General features: G+C 40.6%; 1 protein-coding gene across 1 annotated transcript in view; it reads right to left on the bottom strand.

The window, feature by feature from the left end:
• Positions 1-597: 597 nt before the first annotated feature.
• LOC135651195 (aminopeptidase P2-like) overlaps positions 598-21,633 on the bottom strand; it is a 45,399-nt gene continuing 24,363 nt past the window's right edge. Inside the window, exons 7-13 of the mRNA XM_065171089.1 lie at positions 18,671-18,822; positions 16,200-16,390; positions 15,944-16,052; positions 15,682-15,836; positions 5,123-5,215; positions 3,912-3,992; positions 598-1,066 (exon numbers count right to left, since the gene is read on the bottom strand). Of these exons, the coding sequence (XP_065027161.1) occupies positions 995-1,066; positions 3,912-3,992; positions 5,123-5,215; positions 15,682-15,836; positions 15,944-16,052; positions 16,200-16,390; positions 18,671-18,822 (853 nt within the window). The 3' untranslated portion in view covers positions 598-994. The remainder of the gene's footprint in view (positions 1,067-3,911; positions 3,993-5,122; positions 5,216-15,681; positions 15,837-15,943; positions 16,053-16,199; positions 16,391-18,670; positions 18,823-21,633) is intronic.

The following is a 21,633-nucleotide window of genomic DNA, read 5'->3' on the forward strand; positions in this document are numbered from 1 at the left end:
TAAACTTTTATATTTATCACATTTATTTCTTTACTAAGACGAAGACCCATTTGTAAAGCTTTATATTCAGTTTTATTGTTAGTCACTTTCAAGTCAAATCAAAGTACATATTTATAAGCTGCTCCACTACAAAGTTTGCTAAGACATAGGCTCAGTGGAGGAGTTTTCTATAATAGTCATCTCCACTACAAAGTTTGCTAAGACCTACGCCTTGATAATTATCTCCATTACAAAGTTTTTCTATAATAGTCATCTCCACTACAAAGTTTGCTAAGACCTACGCCTTGATAATTATCTCCATTACAAAGTTTGTCAAGGCCTACGCCTTGATGGCAGTCTGCAAATGATGGGATATGTCGAATTTATTGAGTTTCACCAACATTTAAATAGCCTACTGAAGCCAACATTTCAAGAGCCTACTGTAGCATTTGGTTTTGAAAGGATCTATCCTATCGACTGATTTATCATAAAGAGGATGTGGTGTGCTTGAAAATATGATCAAGCTATAATTGTGATGATAGGATCTTAGTTAGAAAGAGGTAATATCTTGGCAGATAAATTATCACCTCATACAATAAACAAATAAACAAAATCATATGCTCAGATTGTTAAGAGCCATATTTATAATTCAGATATCCAACGCAAAAGAACATGGATTATAAAACATTCGAATTATTGACTCCAAAATAGCTGGGCATGTACTCAGGAAAGGCTAAACACCACAATATCCACTGAAGGATAAGGATATTTTGTCCTCCTGCCATCATATGAGAAGTAATGCCAATTCAATAAATACCACTGATTTTGTCCTCAGGAATTATTGACACTGATTTATCACAAGGATAAGGATAAACACCACAATATCCACTGAAGGATAAGGATATTTTGTCCTCCTGCCATCATATGAGAAGTAATGCCAATTCAATAAATAAATATTGGAGTACATTTATCTGAAGCCCTCAGATCTGTTCTTGTGAGAGGACAAAAGAAAAGTTCAGTCTTGTGGAATAGGCCGGGTGTTATTCCAAAGCCATTCACGAGCCCCACCATCCAACATAGGTGAAACCTGTGGAAAGACAAAAAAAAACTTCATCAATAGTTTACAATGGTCACTCACCAGACTTGGGAGTTCCACGGCAAAGAGAATATGATGATTGACTAGTTCTTGACCATGGTAAAAGAGCAACTAATTAATTCTAGGGATGTGGCATCTTCAAAAATGCTATAAACAAAGTAATTGGCCCTGCACAGATGAAATGTGTGGTCACAGGTTTCTTGCAATGGGCATGACTTTCTGGCATGATGTCTACTGTTATAAGTTTTTCTACCGCACACACCATACAATTGTTTTTATTTAGTGAAATGGATGAAATTATGATAAACTGTAGATGAAAATAAAATAGACCTATAATGTTCCATAAAGTTGTTCTCACATTAAGACCATGGAATTGACTTATTTCTAGAGATAAAGTATATTATTGCAATCATCAGGAGAAAGATGTCAATTCCATGTGATTTAGTGGTCAAGCAGATTTTCCAAGGTCTTGTATATGGTATCAGAATACTTGATATGGTTCGTTTGGCTAACAGATCGTGGGCTAGGTTCTTAGAGTTGTTTCAGCTCAATGAGACGAGTACACTTGTGTGTATGATAGCAGCATGGTGCAGGATTAGTGCCCTAACAAGGACAATACATGATGGAAATCGAGACACTTTCTGATTTTAGACTAGGCATGAATTCTGATTTTTACTAGGTGTAGAAAGAAGAAATGACAACTTGAACTGCTTTCAATTGGTGAAAATTTGGATTTTGATATAATTGAACATGTTTTCATTTTACTCTAGTTAATTTTTTTCTTTGAAAACATTTTAGTACTGAAAAGGGTTTCATTTTAAAAAATCATAAGTTGTCACATGACAAATAATTTAGTTTCCTAACTTGCTCAAGGAGAAGAAAATGAAACCAATGAAGAAAGAAAAATGAAAGATAACAAATTTTGGGTTTCTGTAATAATTACAAATTTTTTATTGAAGATTCAGTCTCTATAAGGAAGGTCCATCATGGCTGAAAAATTTACAAATAAGGCAAAATATTCATCAAAATAAATATATAAAATCATCTTCGTCAAAGAAGGATACAATAAATAATTGATGTCTTCAAATAATTTTGTTAACTGTAATCTCACATTATATTCTTTCCTTATTTTTGTATTCTTTTATCTTCTTATAGTTGGGAGTCAATGAAGAAAGGGATTGTGACTACGACATCAATGAATGAATGCATGTTTCTTTTCATGACATGTGATGTGTTGAGCAGTGATTTAAAAAGCGCTAGGCGCCAAGGTCCACAAACGCCCGAGGCGCTAGGCGCTCGCCCAGGCGCTCGCTCGAGCGAAGCGAGGCGCTAAATTATAAAAATATATAATATAATTATTTAAAATTTTAAATAAAAATATACTATTAAATTAAGAAAATCTAAGATACAAAATCACAATGTCACATTAACAAAAAGTTTCAAAATTCAAAACATTAAAATCAAAATTTCAAATAATTTCAAATAAATAATTTCAAATAAATAAAAATTAACAACATTAAAATCAAAATAATATATTATTAATCTATTAACATAAAATTAATCATTTCAAAATTCAAATAAACTTAATATTAAGAGTATACTGAGCCTGATGGAGAAACGAGGAAGCGGCGGCGAGCGGCGGCGGCAGCAGCGGCGAGCGGCGGCGGCAGCAGCGGCGAGCAGCGGCGAGCGGCGGCAGTAGGGGCGGCAGCAGTAGCGGCGAGCGGCGGCAGCGGCAGCAGCAGCGGCAGCGGGAAAGGGAAAGGGAGCGGAAGGCACGAGCAGCGGGAGACCTCGAGGGAGGCGCGAGCAGCGGGAAGGCTCGCGGGAGGGCTCGTAGGAGGCGAGAGGGCTCGCGGGAGGCGCGAGCAGTGGGAGGGCTCGCGGGAGGCGTGAGCAGCGGGAGGGCTCGAGGGAGGCGTGAGCAGCGGGAAGGCTCGCGGGAGGGCTCGCAGGAGACGCGAGCAGCGAGAGGGCTCGCGGGAGGCGCGAGCAGCGGGAGGGCTCGCGGGAGGCGCGAGCAGCAGGAAGGCTCGCGGGAGGGCTCGCGGGAGGCGCGAGCAGCGACAGCGGCGAGTAGCGGCAGCGGGAGCAGCGGCAGCGAGCGATGAGATCGCGATCGGGATCGGGATCGGGATCGAGAGCGGCAGCGGCAGCAGGTTAGTGTTGGGTTAGGGTTAGGGTTAGGGTTGGGGTTATATCGATTTAGTTGGTTCGATTGAACCAACTAACAACCGAACCAGGACCGAACCAGACCTAAAATTCTGGTTCGATCGCCTTGGTTTACCCAGGCGCTCGCCTCGCCCGAAGCGCCCAGGCGGCGCCTGTTTGAAGCGCGCCGCCTGGGACATTAGCGAGGCACTCGGGCCTCACCTCGCCTCGCCCGAGCGCCCGAGCACCTTTTGCAATCACTGGTGTTGAGGCCACAATCTTTCTCCTAAAGTAAGCTATGAGGATTTTGAGCGAGTGCAAAAGATTTATTTATTTTTTGTCCCCTTTTCATCTTTCTCTTGAATTGTCCTACCACTTAAATTCCATCAGATCACTGTTGTCTTATATCTTCCCTTGACCGTACACAATCCACCAAACCCAACTGCCGAGGACCTAAGATACCCAACATTAGAAAGTAATGGATCAACCTCACAATCAAGTAAAGGTAGTCAGAAAAGATTATAACAAATTTCCTTTTCTGCACAAGCTTTAAGCAACATTAGGTAAAACCATGCAAGTAAATATACTAGCTGAAAGAAAATTCTCAAACACTAAATTGTCAATTCAATCATAGGACAGTAAGGAAATATGTCAAGCTAGCTTTAAGATGCTTTAGGTAACTAACCTTTTCCCAAACTTGTGCATGATAATCATTGAGCCAGTTGATTTCCGCGTGAGATAACAAAGATAAGTCAACCAATTTATTCTAGCAAAAAAAGACCATTAAACACAATAATTAATGTGTCCTTATTATGACAAGTATTTCCCAGAAGGTTGATCCCAAAAAAAAAAAAAATTACACAAACTTTGAAAAAGAGAGAATATCATGGATCTAATATAATCACTTCTCTCCCTAAAAACATGTCATACTTGTGTACTTAAGTTACTTAGATCAATTACACATCTATTTGGTGCATACATGAACTTTACAGGACATTTTAGGACAGCTTAAGTACACAAACTATATAGTTAATTGTGCTTGCAGATGAGATATTATACAAAATATTAAGCAATCAAACTAGTGCTATCCACATTTGTCTGTCCTAATATCACATGCCAAGTGCAGAGTTACTATTAGAGAAAATATGCATGCTAAACATTCTGGGCAATTAACAATACATATCTCAACAACTTAAAAGCTCACATATATTGTTAAAACAATCGGAACTTTCAAAACATAATAAGAGAACATAATTAAAAGCTCTTATTAAGAGAACCACAAAACATAATAAGATTTTGACATTATCTAACTAATATTCTCACGACAGAAGGCCTAATTTATTAGGCCTTCTACAAGCAGAAACTACTGAAGCCAACAAGTTTAATGGTTCCATACATTGATGCATGCCCTTACAATCTTAAAGGCAAGATCCGTGCCACATGTTGAAATTTCACGTCCCAAAATTCCAGTCACATTGTCATATACCTTGGCACATTCTGTTAAGTTCGTTTTCTTTTTTAAAAAATTTGCAGATACGACTAAGAACAATAGTCCTGATGTGTCATTTGAATTCCTAATTTGTTGTATTTCGTTAGTCATTTGCTTAACTGATGTCTTGCAAGAAGATTGACATAGTATAACTTTCTAATACATATTGCAAATATTTAACAATATCAATAGAGTTGTTATATCTTTCACTGAAATTGGATACTCCATATTTTTTACCACCTACGATATAAAGATTCTATTGCAAAATTGAGGACACCAGATTCTGTGTGCTGAGGAAATCAATATAATCATAAAATATGAGATAATTATTATGGATGCAATTTAACCACCAATTGCAAGTTCTTCATGAACAATAATATATTTCAGAGCAAAATATGTTTACATACCTGTATTGGGACAAATGTAAGTTTTTCAAAACCAAGGTAACCAATGCCTCCATAATAATTTGGCAACTCAACCTCTTTTACAATAAGGAGGTTCTGAAAAAACAAACATGAGAAGTGAATCATTTGAGAAACAACAGATTCTTTTTCATACAATAAATCTACACTTAAACTCACAAAATAAAAATAAAGACTAGGAACATATAGCAAATAGTGACATGAATAGTTTGTCACCTATATTAACTGTGAAGGTTTGTTGGCTAATCATGTGCTAGACAATCTCAAAGTGTTGCACCTTAATTAGTATTCTAGGTTAAAAGTAAGCAGGTTAATCATTTCAATGTGGCTAATATTTGGTTGCAACAAACCATCACTCTGATAGCAGGGGTAGGGCTATGTAGATTGACCCTAATTAGTCAGACTGTTTTTTATGACCCTCCAAAGACTGTTTTCATCTAAGTTTAGCTTTCTCAAACTCCACCATATCAACCTCTATTGCAAGAAAATTACTTTCTTATTGCATTTATCTTACTATTAAGCCCAAATGGCTTTATAGTGGATTACTTAATTTGCTATATCTCCATGTTAACTCAGATGCTTTTCTTGGGCAAACTTTATGGTTGAGTTTTGATTGTACCGAAGTTTCGAGATTCACTCAGTACGGTACAATATTGTATACCAAGCTGTCACAGACAAACTTCTAAACAGGATGTTTGATGTAATTCTTATGTATGTCCGTATCTTTTGGTATGTTCATGCTTTGCACAGCATGTAGAGGGACGGCCGAAGGCTTAATAGTCCCATTTTAGTTGGGTTTGGTGGCCGCTTTAGGCTTGTAAATAAAGGTTGTGTTATGTGAACACTTGTGAGAGATTTTCGGTCTGTGGTGGACCATTTTGACCCTTTGTTGTGCAACTGTTCAGAGCTTGTAAAGTCTGTTTGTAATTTGCATTGTCTATGAAGTATTTACGGAGATGTTTACTTGTGGATCCCGAGTGAGGCGTTTTCTCTATCCCGTTTTCTCATTTGTAGGTCCTAAGGAACCATGGGAGGCTTTGGGGAGACTGACCTTTGCGGACGGACACGCAAGGGTGCCGCACGACTTAGGCAAAACCAGATAAGTCCGTGACAGATGGTATCAGAGCGGGACAAGCACTAATAGAAACACTTGGCATGCAAACGTGGGGGACCTAGTAGGGCTGCATTGAGGGCAATCAGCACACGCGCGACCGTTTGGGGGAAAACGGGTATAGAGATGTAGAGAAAAGGAGTCGCTCGGAGGAGTGGGCATCTGAGAGTGGTATTCAGAGGAATGGCCAACACTTCGCGCAAGAGGCACCACGAGGACAAGCTGGGAAGAATGTGGAGCGCACAAAGGTTGAGATGGCTGAGTTCGAGCTACGGCTCGACATTGACAACAATACTTGATGGTGCTCAAGGCAAGTGAGGCGCTTGGTAAAGGATGAGACCATGCAAGGTGGAATGAGTTGCTCAGCGACCGAAAGAGTTGTGCAAAGCTCACAGAGGTGAGGAGAATTACTAACTCGAAGAATTCGGTACTCATACATGGGCTTGTATGCGGACGATGGAATGTTCGCGGCCATCCTAAGGCGATCGAAACTCGGCGCCATGGAGCATTGAAACTTTCTCTTCGGCATGTGAAGGATACGTCCATAGGAGGCTGAAGTGTGCAACGAGTTCAGCATGTTGCTAGGCCTTAAGTGGTGCAGTAGGGGCCGTATTGACGTGGAGTCGCAATCTAGCAAGTGCGTTTGCAGGAGGCAGAACAATGCGCAGTTTGTTCAGCAAATCGAAGTAGTCCAAGGGGATGGTGGTCCTCGAAACGAAGAGAGATGTTGCTCCAACGGGATAGATATACATGAGGGATAAGTCCCAGCTCTCCAGAGGGAGTATCATGTGCAACAGACCGCACATGTTTTGGAGTAGTACCTCAAAAACAACAACTCCACGATACTCAACGGACCGAGCGAGCGGCGAGGAGTCGTCGTATGATCTCGCTTGAGAGAATGCATCGGTGGATGTATTGCGAGATCAAGTGGGGGAGCGACCCAAAGCAATACAAATGAAGGCACACCTGGAGTCGATATGGAGATCACACTCAAGGGAGGGCTGACCCGTGGAATGGTGGGCACGAGGGCCACCATCAACTCAATGCAAAACGAGGAGTGGAGCAACTTAGGTGTAACTTGGCGAAGTACCCAAGCCGCATGAAGTGAGTCGACATAGAAGATTGAACAGGGAGCGTAGGCACAAAGCTTTCCTTGGACAGAGGTCAAGGGCATGAACTCTTGCAGAGGCAAGAGCAGGATCATGTTGTTCCATGGGTCCTTCATTCTAATGGAGCGGACTCATCTTGCATGGTGCCAAAGACAAAGGGAGCTTCTGGGCACATACACCTTATCTCGGAGAAGCATTTGATTGAGGACCTAAGGTGACTCAAGTTACGAAGGTGAAGTTGAGTTCAGAAGGCCTTGACACGGGGCAAGAGGACGCGGAGGCGGGTACTTTTGAAGAATATGCCACAATGTTGCCATTCAAGTTGTCATGAAGGAAGCGGTGCGCAGCGGAGATTGTGTTGGTAGGGGCAGAGGCCCAGGATCCAGACAATGGTGCACCACTTTCAGCGAAGTCGATGGACTTCGGGAGCTACTAGGCGACGGACTGTCCTAGAGTGGTGCTTCATCTAAGAGTGACCCAAGAGCGGATGAAGGTCGATTACCAAAGGAACGAACAAAATCGAAGGTGAAAGAGATCCTGCGATGTATTGGCAGAGGCCACACATGGAGGGATCACAATTCGAGTTCATCCCACATTGTCACGGACAAGCTTCTAAACAGGATGTTTGATGTAATGCTTATGTATGTCCATCTCTTTTGGTATGTTCATGCTTTGCATAACATGTAGAGGGACGGCCGAATGCTTAATAATCTCATTTTAGTTGGGTTTGGTGGCCGCTTTAGGCTTGTAAATAAAGGTTGTGTCATGTGGACACTTGTGAAAGATTTTCAGTATGTAGTGGACCATTTTGACCCTTTGTTGTGCAACTGTTCAGAGCTTGTAAAGTATGTTTATAATTTGCATTATCTATGAAGTGTTTCCTGGTATGTTTGCCTGTGGATCCCGAGTGAGACGTTCTCTCTAACCCGTTTTCTCTTTTGTAGGTCCTAAGGGACCATGGGAGTCTTCGGGAAGGCTGACCTTTGCGGACGGACACGCAAGGATGCCGCACGACTTAGGCAAAACCAGCTAAGTCCGTGACAGATGGTGTATCAGAGCGGGACAAGCACTAATAGAAACACTTGGCATGCAAACGTGGGGGACCTAGTAGGACTGCATTGAGGGCAGTCAGCACACGCGCGACCGTTTGGGGGAAAACGGGTATGGAGATGTAGGGAAAAGGAGTCACTCGGAGGAGTGGGCATCTGAGAGTGGTATTCAGAGGAATGGCCAACACTTCGCGCAAGAGGCACCACGAGGACAAGCAAGCTGGGAAGAATGTGGAGCACACAAAGGTTGAGATGGCTGAGTTCGAACTACGGCTCGTCATTGACAACAATACTTGATGGTGCTCAAGGCAAGCGAGGCGCTTGGTAAAGGATGAGACCATGCAAGGTGGAATGAGTTGCTCAGCGACCGAAAGAGTTGTGCAAAGCTCACAGAGGTGAGGAGAATTGCTAACTCGAAGAATTCGGTACTCATGCATGGGCTTGTATGCGGACGATGGAATGTTCGCGGCCATCCTAAGGCGATCGAAACTCGGCGCCATGGAGCATTAAAACTTTCTCTTCGGCATGTGAAGGATACGTCCATAGGAGGCTGAAGTGTGCAGCGAGTTCAGCATGTTGCTAGGCCTTAAGTGGTGCAGTGGGGGCCGTATTGACGTGGAGTCGCAATCTAGCAAGTGCGTTTGCAGGAGGCAGAACAATGCGCAGTTTGTTCAGCAAATCGAAGTAGTCCAAGGGGATGGTGGTCCTCGAAACGAAGAGAGATGTTGCTCCAATGGGATAGATATCCATGAGGGATAAGTCCCGGCTCTCTAGAGGGAGTATCATATGCAATAGACCGCACATGTTTTGGAGTAGTACCTCAAAAACAACAACTCCACGATACTCAACGGACCGAGCGAGCGGCGAGGAGTCGTCGCATGATCTCGCTTAAGAGAATGCATCGGTGGATGCATTGCGAGATCAAGTGGGGGAGCGACCCAAAGCAATACAAATGAAGGCACACCTGGAGTCGATATGGAGATCACACTCAAGGGAGGGCTGACCCGTGGAATGATGGGTGCGAGGGCCACCATCAACTCAATGCAAAAACGGGGAGCGGAGCAACTTGGGTGTAACTTGGCGAAGTACCCAAGCCGCATGAAGGGAGCCAGCATAGAAGATGGAACATGGAGCGAAGGCACAATGCTTTCCTTCGATAGAGGTCAAGGACATGAACTCTTGCAGAGGCAAGAGCAAGATCATGTTGTTCCATGGGTCCTTCATTCTGACGGAGCGGACTCATCTTGCATGGCGCCAAAGACAAAGGGAGCTTCTGGGCACATACACCTTATCTCGTAGAAGCATTTGATTGAGGACCTAAGGCGACTCAATTTGCGGAGGCGAAGTTGGGTCCAGAAAGCCTTGGCACGGGGCAAGAGGACGCCGAGGCGGGTACTCTTGAAGAATATGCCTCAGTGTTGCCAGTCAAGTTGCTAGGCAGGAAGCGGTGTGCAGCGGAGATTGTGCTTGTAGGGGCAGAGGCCCAGGATCCAGACAATGGTGCACCATTTTCAGCAAAGTCGATGGACTTCGGGAGCTACTAGGCGATGGATTGTCCTTAAGCGGTGCTTCATCTAGGTGTGACCCAAGAGTGGGTGGATGAAGGTCGATTGCCAAAGGAGCGAACAAAATCGAAAGTGGAAGAGGCCCTGTGATGTATTGGCAGAGGCCACACATGGAGGGATCACAATTCGAGTTCATCCCGCAAGGATCAGAATGCAATAGAGATGTCACCAGGAGGCGACATGGTGCAGCGGATCGTGGTGGAACAGTTCGTGGCAATGCGATACACACGACATAGTCCCGTGAGGGACTAGATCATACGGAGGTATGATCGGGAGCTACTGGAAGCTCCACTTCGGTGAACAACACGACGGCAAGAAGGGATATAGATTCAAGGAGTGAAGGCCATGGTACCGCAGAGGCGGGTCTTCCATACGTGCATCGAATTTTGCATCGGATAAAAGCCTTGGTCATCAGCATATGGGGGCTATGTTCCACCAAGGGACAAGTTCGAATGCAAGTACCAGTGAGTCCCATAGGAGGGACTTGATCATGCAGAGGTATGATCGAAGTAGCTGGAGAGTTGGACTGCTCTAGAGCCCATATTCGCTTAAGGGAGCCCGGCAAGTCAGAGGACAAGGTCGAGTAAGCGAACATTGCTGCCAAGGAAGCTAAGGATAACAGAATCGGTGCAAATCCTACAACGTCATGGCAGAGGCCATGCATGGGAGTTGCAGTCTGTCTTTCCATCGACCAAAGGGAGCTGCTTGGAGAACACAGAGGTGTTGAAGCAGGGGTCGAAAGGGGCGAGGAAGCGACGACGAATCCAGAGGGACTTAGCTACCCAAAATCAAGCATCAGTTAGAATGGAGGTGGACTCGGAGGAGTGCCACAGAGACATATCTACTGATCGTGAAGAAAAGGGATGCAGATGCGAGGCGACGGATAGTAGGGCCATGGGCATGACAGCGCCATGGTACTGCAGAGGCGAGACTTCCGTGAAAGTCATTGATCCCTTGCTCTCATGGAGGGAGAGCACTTGGTCGTGAAAGTGGCCGAGAAGGTGGAGCATGCAGAGGCAAACTCCAAGTACCGAGACAAGGCTGAAGGGAAAAGGCCAAGGAACTTCGTAAGACCGGTATCAACGAGCTTCTCATCAAGATAGCCGAAAGTGAAGGACTTCGGGTCATGCAAGAGTGCACGACCAAGGAACGAAGCAGGCAGTACGCGGTGCTGTACCTTCGCTACTCAGTGGAGTAGGCGACAGGGTTGATGGAGAAGACAATACAATCCCAGAGGCGATCAAATCTATTAGAGAATTACTCCAAGTTAGGGTGAAAACTTCCTGTACTCCAGAAGTTCAATGGCATTGAGAAGGCGAATCACAGTAGCTAACTCAATGCAAGGAGTGCAAACACTTCAAGTGCTTCAGAAATGTGAGCAAAGAGTAGGCGAAGGTCAGTAACCAGCTCGATGCATGGAGTACAACCCTTGAGGAGGCGGGCGAAGTCAAGTAACCATTGCCTTCTCAACTTTTAAGAGAATGGGTGAAACCGAGTACCCCAATTCTCTTATCTATCCAGCAGAGGAGCGCTGCACAAGTTCAAAGACCATTCGAAGATAATGAAAGACAATAATTGTCAAATCCTCACCAATGGTAATCAGTGCTACTGAGAGTATATTATCTGCTTCATTTCCCAACAGAATGTCAATCGAAAGCAGAAGTGATGCGAATCTACTTGGAAGTGACAACTAAATGAAAGAAGAGTCGATGGACATTTTATAGAAGAAGGACCCAAAACTTCGAAAGTTTGCGAGGCGATGCTCGTTACAGCTCCAACAAGCATCCACCCAGTTCAAGCAGCATGTAGTATTTGAGAGACTAACGCATAGTAAGGATGGCCTTTTCCTTCATCTGGAGAATCCGTAGGAATCAACAAGGATCAACACAACTCAGCCAACCCCACACCAGAGTCAAAGTCATTGACGAGTTGAAACAGCATAGCGGATCAAAAGTTCGACTACTTAACAACAGCAGCGGAGAGCAGTTGGGAGCCAAGAGGCGCATTGCAGCTAGAGCAAAAGATTGAAGACTCAGCAAAGGCGATGAGTTGTAGTGTCGGCAAAAGGCTTCGACGAGGACGTCGAAGGAATAAGTGGGGGAGAATGTCACGGACAAACTTCTACACAGGATGTTTGATGTAATGCTTATGTATGTCCGTGTCTTTTGGCATGATCATGCTTTGCACAGCATGTAGAGGGACGGCCGAAGGCTTAATAGTCCCATTTTAGTTGGGTTTGGTAACCGCTTTAGGCTTGTAAATAAAAGTTGTGTCATGTGGACACTTGTGAGAGATTTTCGGTCTGTAGTGGACCATTTTGACCCTTTGTTGTGCAATTGTTCAGAGCTTGTAAAGTCTGTAATTTGCATTGTCTATGAAGTGTTTTCGGAGATGTTTGCTTGTAGATCCCGAGTGAGGCGTTTTCTCTATCCCGTTTTCTCTTTTGTAGGTTCTAAGGAACCATGGGAGGCTTCGGGGAGGTTGACCTTTGCGGATGAATACGCAAGGATGCTGCACGACTTAGTCAAAACCAGCTAAGTCTGTGACAGAGCGGTGTGTGTATGTATATATATATATAAAGTAAAAAAAAATCTTTTTCGCCTCCCACGCAAGGCGACATCGCCTCTCTTCTCCCCAGGCGGGGCGACATTGCAGAAAAACAAGGCAACGTCACCCCGTTTTTCTATATATATATATAAGTTAAAAAAAATCTGCAACGTCACCTCTCTTCTCCCCACGCGGGGCGACGTCGCTTTTATATATATATACATATATATATATATATATATATATATATAAGTAAAAAAAAATTGCCAGGTAGCGGGCAGTCCGTGTACCGGTCTACTGACGAACCGGTACGGACAGTATTATTCGAAATTGAAAACCTTGGTTTAAAGCAAGGTCTGACATACTGAAGCGTACCGCCCAGTACGGACGGTACATTCCGGTCCGACAGGTTACCGGTACGCGGACCGCCCGGTACCGTTACAGTGCTACAGTACTATACTGTAGCACTGCTACAGTATGAAATAAAAAATAAAAAATTATTCGGTACACCAGGGTGTACCGCTCGATACGCCCTAATGTACCGCCTAGTACACCGGTACCGTACCGTACCGAGCCCGGGTCGAAACGCCGATACGGTACGGTATAACGAACCTTGGTTTAAAGTATATTATGTTGGTGCATAGAGTTGTTGATACCTTGCAAAAACAAATGAGCTGGTGGATCAGTGAAAAATATTTGCAGCTTTGACAATTAGTACTAAAAAATTGTTGCAAAGAAGAAGGTAACTTGGGAATAGTTTGTTTTCATGTGGCGATCTGATCAGGTGCAAATTAGGCAATCCCTGCTTTAACTTCACTGCAATTATGGACAACCTTTGTTTGGTTATTTGTCCACTTCAAGCATGAAAATTATTCACCATTTTTTTCTTCTGAGATGACATATTATACTATCCTTTTCAAATGGATTCCATGAGAACCTATATATCAGCCATGATGGCACTGGAATGCTCTAAATCCTATTTAAGGATGCTTTTCAGTATTGCACTCAGAAACTAAAACCTGGAGAGTGGAGACAGAGATTTCCTTTTACTTATTATGTTCTTGCAATAGAAAATCAGGCCCTTATTCTCCTTTCTTTCACCTAATTTTCTTCTCTTCTTGTCTACAATGCTATATTTATGGGTTAGAATTATGGTTTGCCTTACCAGTCCGTTTCAGTATACTGAGCAACTGTCGGTATAGAGCTATACCAAGCCATACCAAATGTCCCGACATATGATACATGGGGGCATACTGACATACCACCTATACCGGTCCCCTATTGGACCAGTACATGCAGCCCATACCAAGTGGCATGCTGCGGTATGACAAACTTTGGTTAGAATCACCTTACATAACAAGAATTAATTGTCCAGAATCATCTCAATCCTAATATAATGCAAATTCATTGAATCTATTTAAACCTACATCTTATAGGAGCCTCCTTAAGTGTCTGTCAACTAAACTCACCTTTCTACCATAGCACCCTTCCAGCTTCCAAACATCACTCTATCAACACAAGTCTTTTTGTAGCATTGAATTAACTAGAAACAAAACAAAACAGATTTGGTTGTTTTTATGGAGCAACATTTAACATCTCAATCTCATGCCAATATTGTTCAGTGCCTGACTAATATAGATTGATGTAGCCACACTCATACATGCCGGCACTGCCCAGACTAGTGAGAGACAAGGAAGAGGAGGCAGAAAAGGAAGACTAGTGGAGGATAAGATGGAGCAAGGGGACAAGGAAGAGTGCAGAGGACAAGCAGAAGAGGAGACATACAGGACCTAAGAGGATGAGACAGCGACCTGAATGAGAGGAAACATTGGGTCATTGGCGATGTGCAAGGTGATAGTACCTGCGAGGCAACACAGACGACAAGCAGGGAGGAGGACAAGGGGAGAAAGAGAGCGCATAAGAGAGAGAGAGAGAGAGAGAGAGAGACCTGTGTACTGGTCAAATTTTAACCAAGTCACCTGATGCAGTAAGTGTATTGGGCGGACATTATTCCTCAATGAACTAGCCAAATTGCCCGATCCATATAAAAACCATTCAGTCATGGCTTGAACCTATAAAAACCGTCCTGTATTTGTATAGGTATGATGGATTGTTTTAAAAATGAAATTCAGTAGGACTTTATATACACCAATTAGACAATAATAGTTAATTAGTGGTGCAAGAAAATTAAAGATGAAAAGTTAAGAAAAATTCATTAGAAAAAATTAAAGCAGATCTTGTAGATTTAAATTTGACTGATAATATTGCCCTCAAGAAAAACCAATGCTGGGAAAGATCAATGTAATTGACTTAAAAATAGTTGCAACATACAAATATACAATAACTTTTACCATATTCCTACATCACATCAGTCATACCTTGAAAATTTTCTGACAGTTTTTTTTTCCTTTAAAAAGGTTAGTGGTTAGTACTATGTACAAAATATTCGTTCAGGTAATATGCGACAGAATTTTCTTATCAATAGGCACTAACAAAATGATACACAGATCAATAGGACATATTTTAATATAGATAGTCACAAATTCTTTTAATATACTTATAGTAACAGAAGACCCCTTTATCTTTTAATTCAGACATTAACACAAAATTACAAATATTTGAAAATTAATCACTGTCTTGCACATCCTACACGAGAGAATCACGTGCATCAAAAATGAAATTTAATGGGTCAACATGTTTCTGAAATGAACTTCTTTTTGAAAAAAAAATGCTAACTAGAATCCCTAAATCAATCATATCACTGGACATAGAAGTAACCAAATAACGGGTTACCTAGACATTAGTGTCGTTGCATGATAGCCTTCTCCTTCTATTAATAGTCATGTCAAAGAACTAGAATAGCATGCTCATCAATTTTAGCTTGTTCCAAGTTTTAACTGTTTTCTTAAAATATTCCTATATTGACATTTTATTGCATTTATACAGAGTGCAGAAGAAGTCCATTTTTCATATATAAATAATTGCAAACTGGCAGCATGTGCATGTGCATGATCTCCTTTTCAAAAATAAAATGAGAAGCATGCAAAGACATCCTGTTTTCTATTTGTAAGAGACAGTGATACACATACACTGATCCCCTTCTGCAAAACATTTATATTCTCTTATCTGAAAGAGGAGAAAAAGATAAGAATATGTACTCCACCTCAATCCGTATACCAAATGAATTGTCTTCATAGTATCCAGGTTCATTGCTAACTATCATGCCCTTCTGCAAAGCAGTCATATTTCCATATCTGAAGCTTATACTCTGTGGTCCTTCATGGACATTTAGCGCAGCTCCAACCCCATGACCTGTCCCTGAAGTTATGCATGGAGAAATCACACCGTGTTATCCACTGATACATTCAACAATTATAAACGCAAAATAGATGTTCCAATAATATAACTAATTATGAGAGTCTGACCATGTCGGTAATCAAGTCCAATTTTCCAAAGAGGTGATCGTGCAAGTATATCAAGAACAAAACCAGGAGTACCTTCAGGGAATATTGCCTGATCAATAGCTATATGACCCTGTTCCAACAAAGTAAATCAACTCAGATCAACAAGTCATAAACTAATTTTGCTGAAGTTGGCAAAATATATACAAACTAAAAATCTTGTCTAAATTTATTGACAGCACTTGAACCTGAAACAATAATAAACAGATGAGCTGAGCACCTGTAGAACTCTGGTAAAGCATTCCTTTTGTCGCAATGAAGGTTCACCAAAATGCACTGTCCTTGTTATGTCAGTGGTACCATCCACATACTGACCACCACTATCTAATAGGAAGAGGTTTTTATCACCAACAACACTACAACTTTCTGAATTCGGATTATAATGTATTATAGCACCATTTGCACCATATCCTGCAAATTGGTCAACTTTTATTTATTACGATATCTAACAGATATATTATGCATGATAATTAGAGATAATCATCAAAATTCTATAACATTGGTGATCTCAAAGAAAACTTAAAAATTTAGGAATTGTTGAAACCATTCTCGAGTCTTTAAGCAGCCAAAATACATCCTGCCACTAATCTGACACGAAGAAGCTTTAAACTCTAGATTAATTTCTTTCTAATAGGAGTCAAGGTGAACATTAATATTATGAATACAATTACTTTTGCAATCAATATGCCAAAATATAACTTGACATAAGTATAAGAAAACCTTAAGCTGAATTCAAATTACATATTTCACAAATGTTGTTGTGGACCAGGAACAAGAGGATGGCAGGATGAAGTAGGCATAGTATGGAAACAGTAGCCTAATTGAAAAGTCAAAATAATGGACTCATTTCACTTTACATTTTTTGTATATGACAATATATGGCAGAAACTTAACATCTTGTTTAATCAAGGATATCTCCATAACATTTCTCCAGGAGTAAGCCAAGACTTTGTCACACCAAGGACAACATCTAATTCTGTAGGTTGATATTTTCTTTTCTTTTTTTTTTTTGTTTCTGTCTCTCCAGTCGTTTTCATGTAAAACCAGTAGGTTTTCCACAAATCGTTTCAAACAAAAATGGTTATGCGGTTAGGGAAATGAAACATTAGAGGATTGAATGTGCCCCTAGAGCAAAGCGAGAAATAAGTATAACATAATTGAGGTGAGAATAGCAACGATGTTAGAAACAAGAATCTAAGAAACAATAGTTCCAGAATTTTGCAGAAATGTTGCAGCGGATGGTGTTTGATGCATAATCATGATGATTTAGACCAGGTCAAATATGATAACAATAAATTAAAAGTGACTACTGTGAACATTATGACACAGGTTCTCCATCATGAAGTTAATTCACCAAATGAACAACATTTTCTTTGTTTTTTTCCTAGGGTTTCGTAAATGCAACGATAACTTTTTCTTTGTTTATAATATATGAATATTAAGTAGAAAGGAACTATGGAATTTTCCAAGGAGAAAAGCTAAAAAATAAGCCTGATCAGTAGGGGAATGCTATAAATGCTCAATCTCAACTTTTAAAGATATAAAAATCTGTTTGGAAGAATCCAGATTGTTAGAACTCAAACATGGAGTACTAAACAATTAGAAATAGAAAATTCATAAACATAGATAAGGTAGTTACAATCCATGGCAGGGAACTTAAAGTCTTGTTAATTTGTACCTTAACTGTAGATACATGTATCATAGCACTGAAGTGGTGTAATGTAGAACTGACCTGGCACTAACATCTCCATATAACTTCGAATTTAATGGACTTGGATTTACATGGAAGACTTTAAGAGCACAAGAGTACAACAGATTCATCATATGTGGAAAAAACGATGCAGCCCTAAAAAGAAGATATTGCAAAATTACATTAAGAAATCCGATCTCAGTTGACAAATTAAACACTCTGTAGGTATATCTTATGGTTTTTTTGAATATATATATATATATATATATAGAAAGATCAGGATGGATCTGACTTAAGAAGGTGATTCAGAATTTTAAGCATATAACAATGAAATATCAGCATAAACAAACGAAAGAAAGTGAATATTTAGCTTTAAATAACTATGTTGAAAGATAATGGTGGACAAATATAACGGTGCATATGGCTTTTTGTGAATGATACAGAATAGTTCCAGTGTTGAATGTTGGAAAACCATTGTAGGTGGCTGCATGTGTTAAAGAGACCTATAAAAAGACTTATTAGGCGACAAAAATTTAGATTGGAAGTGAAACAAGAGGTAAGGAATGCCTAAGAAACCTTTATTATAAACAATAATAAAGGATTAGATAGTGATCACTTGGAATAGTGATGTTTCAGTTAATAGAACTCAATGGAAAAAATATTCATAAAGGTTCACCGTACCACTGCATACTGCTCGGTACGAGTGGTACCTACTAATCTGATAGGGAACCAGTATGGGTAGTAATCAGTACGCCCCATGTCGTACGTGTCAGTACACTCAGTATAGCTCGGTACAACTCAGTACATACCGTACCAACAATTAGTTGATACGTCGGTATGGATCGATAAGGCAAATCATGATTCATATAACTGGTCCCTAATGGTTGGGAATTTCAACTTGTTTGTGTAATGATGCATGGAATTTCTCACATGGTTAGACAACATCAATGTTTACCATGAAAGGCATGCCCCATTATCAACATCGTTATAAAAACACTTACCACTAATAGTGTCAAAACTTGTATCTAGAAAACCAGGCTGTTTTTTACGAAATTCAAGCAATTTATCAGCAACTTCTACTTCTGTATATGCTATATTCTTAGAAATTTCCTCTTCAAGCCAAGCCCAAAATTCAGCTAAAGCAGCAGCATCTCTGCAAAAGAAAAAATACCATTACCTATCACATAAGTATCACTAATCTTTCACTCGGCATGATTATTAAAATAAAACTTATAGAACATTGTTGGGTTATGCATTAGTTCTTGTTATCAACAGCAGTTAAACTCATACTAGTTCTTGTTATCAGAGGTTTTGAGCAACGTTTCAAATTTCACAGCAAAAGGGCATGTTGGGTTATGCATTAGAACATTGTTGTGTACCAGCATGACATAGATCAACACTGTCCCATGCCCAAATCCATGGTTTTACAAAAAATAGTTCAAAAAGCTATCAATTATTTCATATAAACTAATGATAGCATGTAGATACATACACATTATTAAGACTGCACCATCAATCTTATTTATCATCCAATACATTTCCTGTCAATGTTGGATCAGATACAAGACACACAACAGAAAATAAGAAAGCCCTATGAAATCTTAGTGGCTTTTTTCTGGGACTATCTTATGTCTCATTTAACACATATTTATTGCATGTACAACAAAAGTCTAAGCACATATAAGTTCAGTAATAAATGCCATCATTTACATGTCTCAATATAATGACATGTATACTACCAGGAGACAACCAAATTACATAATTGCTGGGGAGTGTGAAAGCTAACCTTCATGGAAATATTCTGTAAGTAAAGCATAAAAAAATTCAAGCTAGAGAAACAGATAAAGCCAAAGAAACTAGGCAACAATTCCACAAACAACCAGTGGAAGAATCATTTTACTGATTCGCAGGGAGTAGTACCATAAGGAACATAATGTGATAAAAGTCTATGATGATAAAAGCATGGATACCTTTTAAGTAAGCACGTAAATATATCCAATGATTTATGTATCATGGTACACCATGTTTGCCAAGCAGCAAGACCCTGTCCAACTGGAGTTTAGTATGTGGATCACCCAATTCCGAATATCAAAAACCAGCCAACAGCAACTGAAAAACTTAAACAAGGAATCCCAGACACATGTAGAGAGCATAGTGCTCCTCATACTCTCATCTTTCTCCTCCACCACCTCCCACCAATGTGGCCTGCAGTCCATCCCTCTCTCTCAGGCAAACACTCATACACCTTGCCAGCCAATGATCAATGAGGCTTCTACCACAACATGGGAAGAATAACCTATTCCTTTTTTATTACTTTTCCTTATTGATACAATCAATATTGGCCAAGTATATGACCAACACCCACAAGCCATATTGATCAGTCCAGGCTCTAATATGAGATATGGTACTAGACTTATATCCTTGAATACATAATCTTACACGTTATTGTTCTGTTATGCTCTTCTATGATGTAAGAGAACATCAAATAAACCATAATAAAGATTAAAGAAAAGTGAACTGGAAATAAATAACAAAAAGACAGGCAAAGAGAAATTCAAAGAGTGACAATGGAGGAGTCTAACATACTAATTCCCAGGGTCTGTCGTACCGAGCCATACCGCCCGGTACGTACCGGTCCGATAGGTTTTCGGTACGCGGACCTACTGTTACCGGTCCGAGTACTGTAGCAGTTGCTACAGTACTCGGTACACCTGGGTGTACCGCTCGGTATACCGTACCGTACCGGTACCGAGCCCAGGTCGAAATACCGGTACGGTACAGTATTGCAAACCTTGCTAATTCCACTTATGAAACTTCTTCTGAGGTTTCAACATTTTGTTACCAAAAATGACAGAGGAATCAGCAAGGTTTGCAATACTGTACCGTACCGGATTGTTGACACACTTGAAAGATCACAGATAGTACCAAATTGGTACTGTGTGTGAATATTCATGCAATCTTCACCATCCATCACTGGAACATTTTCTCACTAAGAAACAGGTGCTTGTAATGCACGTTCTAAGACCAAAAGGACCAAAAACGAATTCAACAAAATTTATGACCAACTGGATGTCAATCGCTAGACCCAGGTCCTATGAAAGACAAGTTTAGACAAAGAAGGCCTCACCTAAAGAGCCCAAATGTTAGTTGATGGGCAGAATGATTCAAAAGAGGATCGTAGATAACTACAACTGTTGAAGACAATAGTCAGCAAGCTCTCTCAGGTGCCAAATAAATGAGGAATTCTTAAAAGAAGTAGCAATGTTATAGCTACATCAATACTTTCACAGGTGTACTTCTATTTGTCACAATGAAGCATAGACATAAAACAAATTGATGGCATTTGCACATCATCATAAAACTTTCTAATCAAAGTAAAATAAAAAATAAGGAATGAGGATGTCAAAGTTAACGTAACTTAGTTAAACCATATATACAATTTATATGTTACAGAAATCTATTGAACAATTCCAAAGCTAAACATAGCTTTAAGTTAACTGGGTCTCAGGGAAAAAAAAATTAAGTTCTGACTTTCAAGTTTCAACCAAAACTTCAAAGAGTGCTTGCAACAAAGTTTATACTCAGCCTTTGGTTCTTAAAATAAAAAAATACTTTACATCTCAAAACAAACCCAGATAACTCACTCAACATTGGCAACATAATCTGTAATCAATTTAGCCCCTCCAAACTGACTCATGTAATTAGCTTATATTGTCCTTGGCAGGAACTAAATGTGCTGGCAGGGTGATGTAGAACAGAGAGAGAAGTAGAGAGAGAGAGCAAGAGAGGAGAGGAAGAGACTAGAACAAAGAAGATGTAAGTTTTTTCATTCAAATCTAAACTGGTTCATCCATTGAGAAGCACTATTATTTATCAAGGTTTAGGAGCCTTAGTACAATCAATGAACGTAATGATTCCAAGAGTAACTTTGTCACGACCAGACCAAATGGGATAAATGGCATGT

The sequence above is a fragment of the Musa acuminata genome, chromosome BXJ1-4 (assembly GCF_036884655.1).
Source record: "Musa acuminata AAA Group cultivar baxijiao chromosome BXJ1-4, Cavendish_Baxijiao_AAA, whole genome shotgun sequence".
Lineage (NCBI taxonomy): Eukaryota > Viridiplantae > Streptophyta > Magnoliopsida > Zingiberales > Musaceae > Musa > Musa acuminata.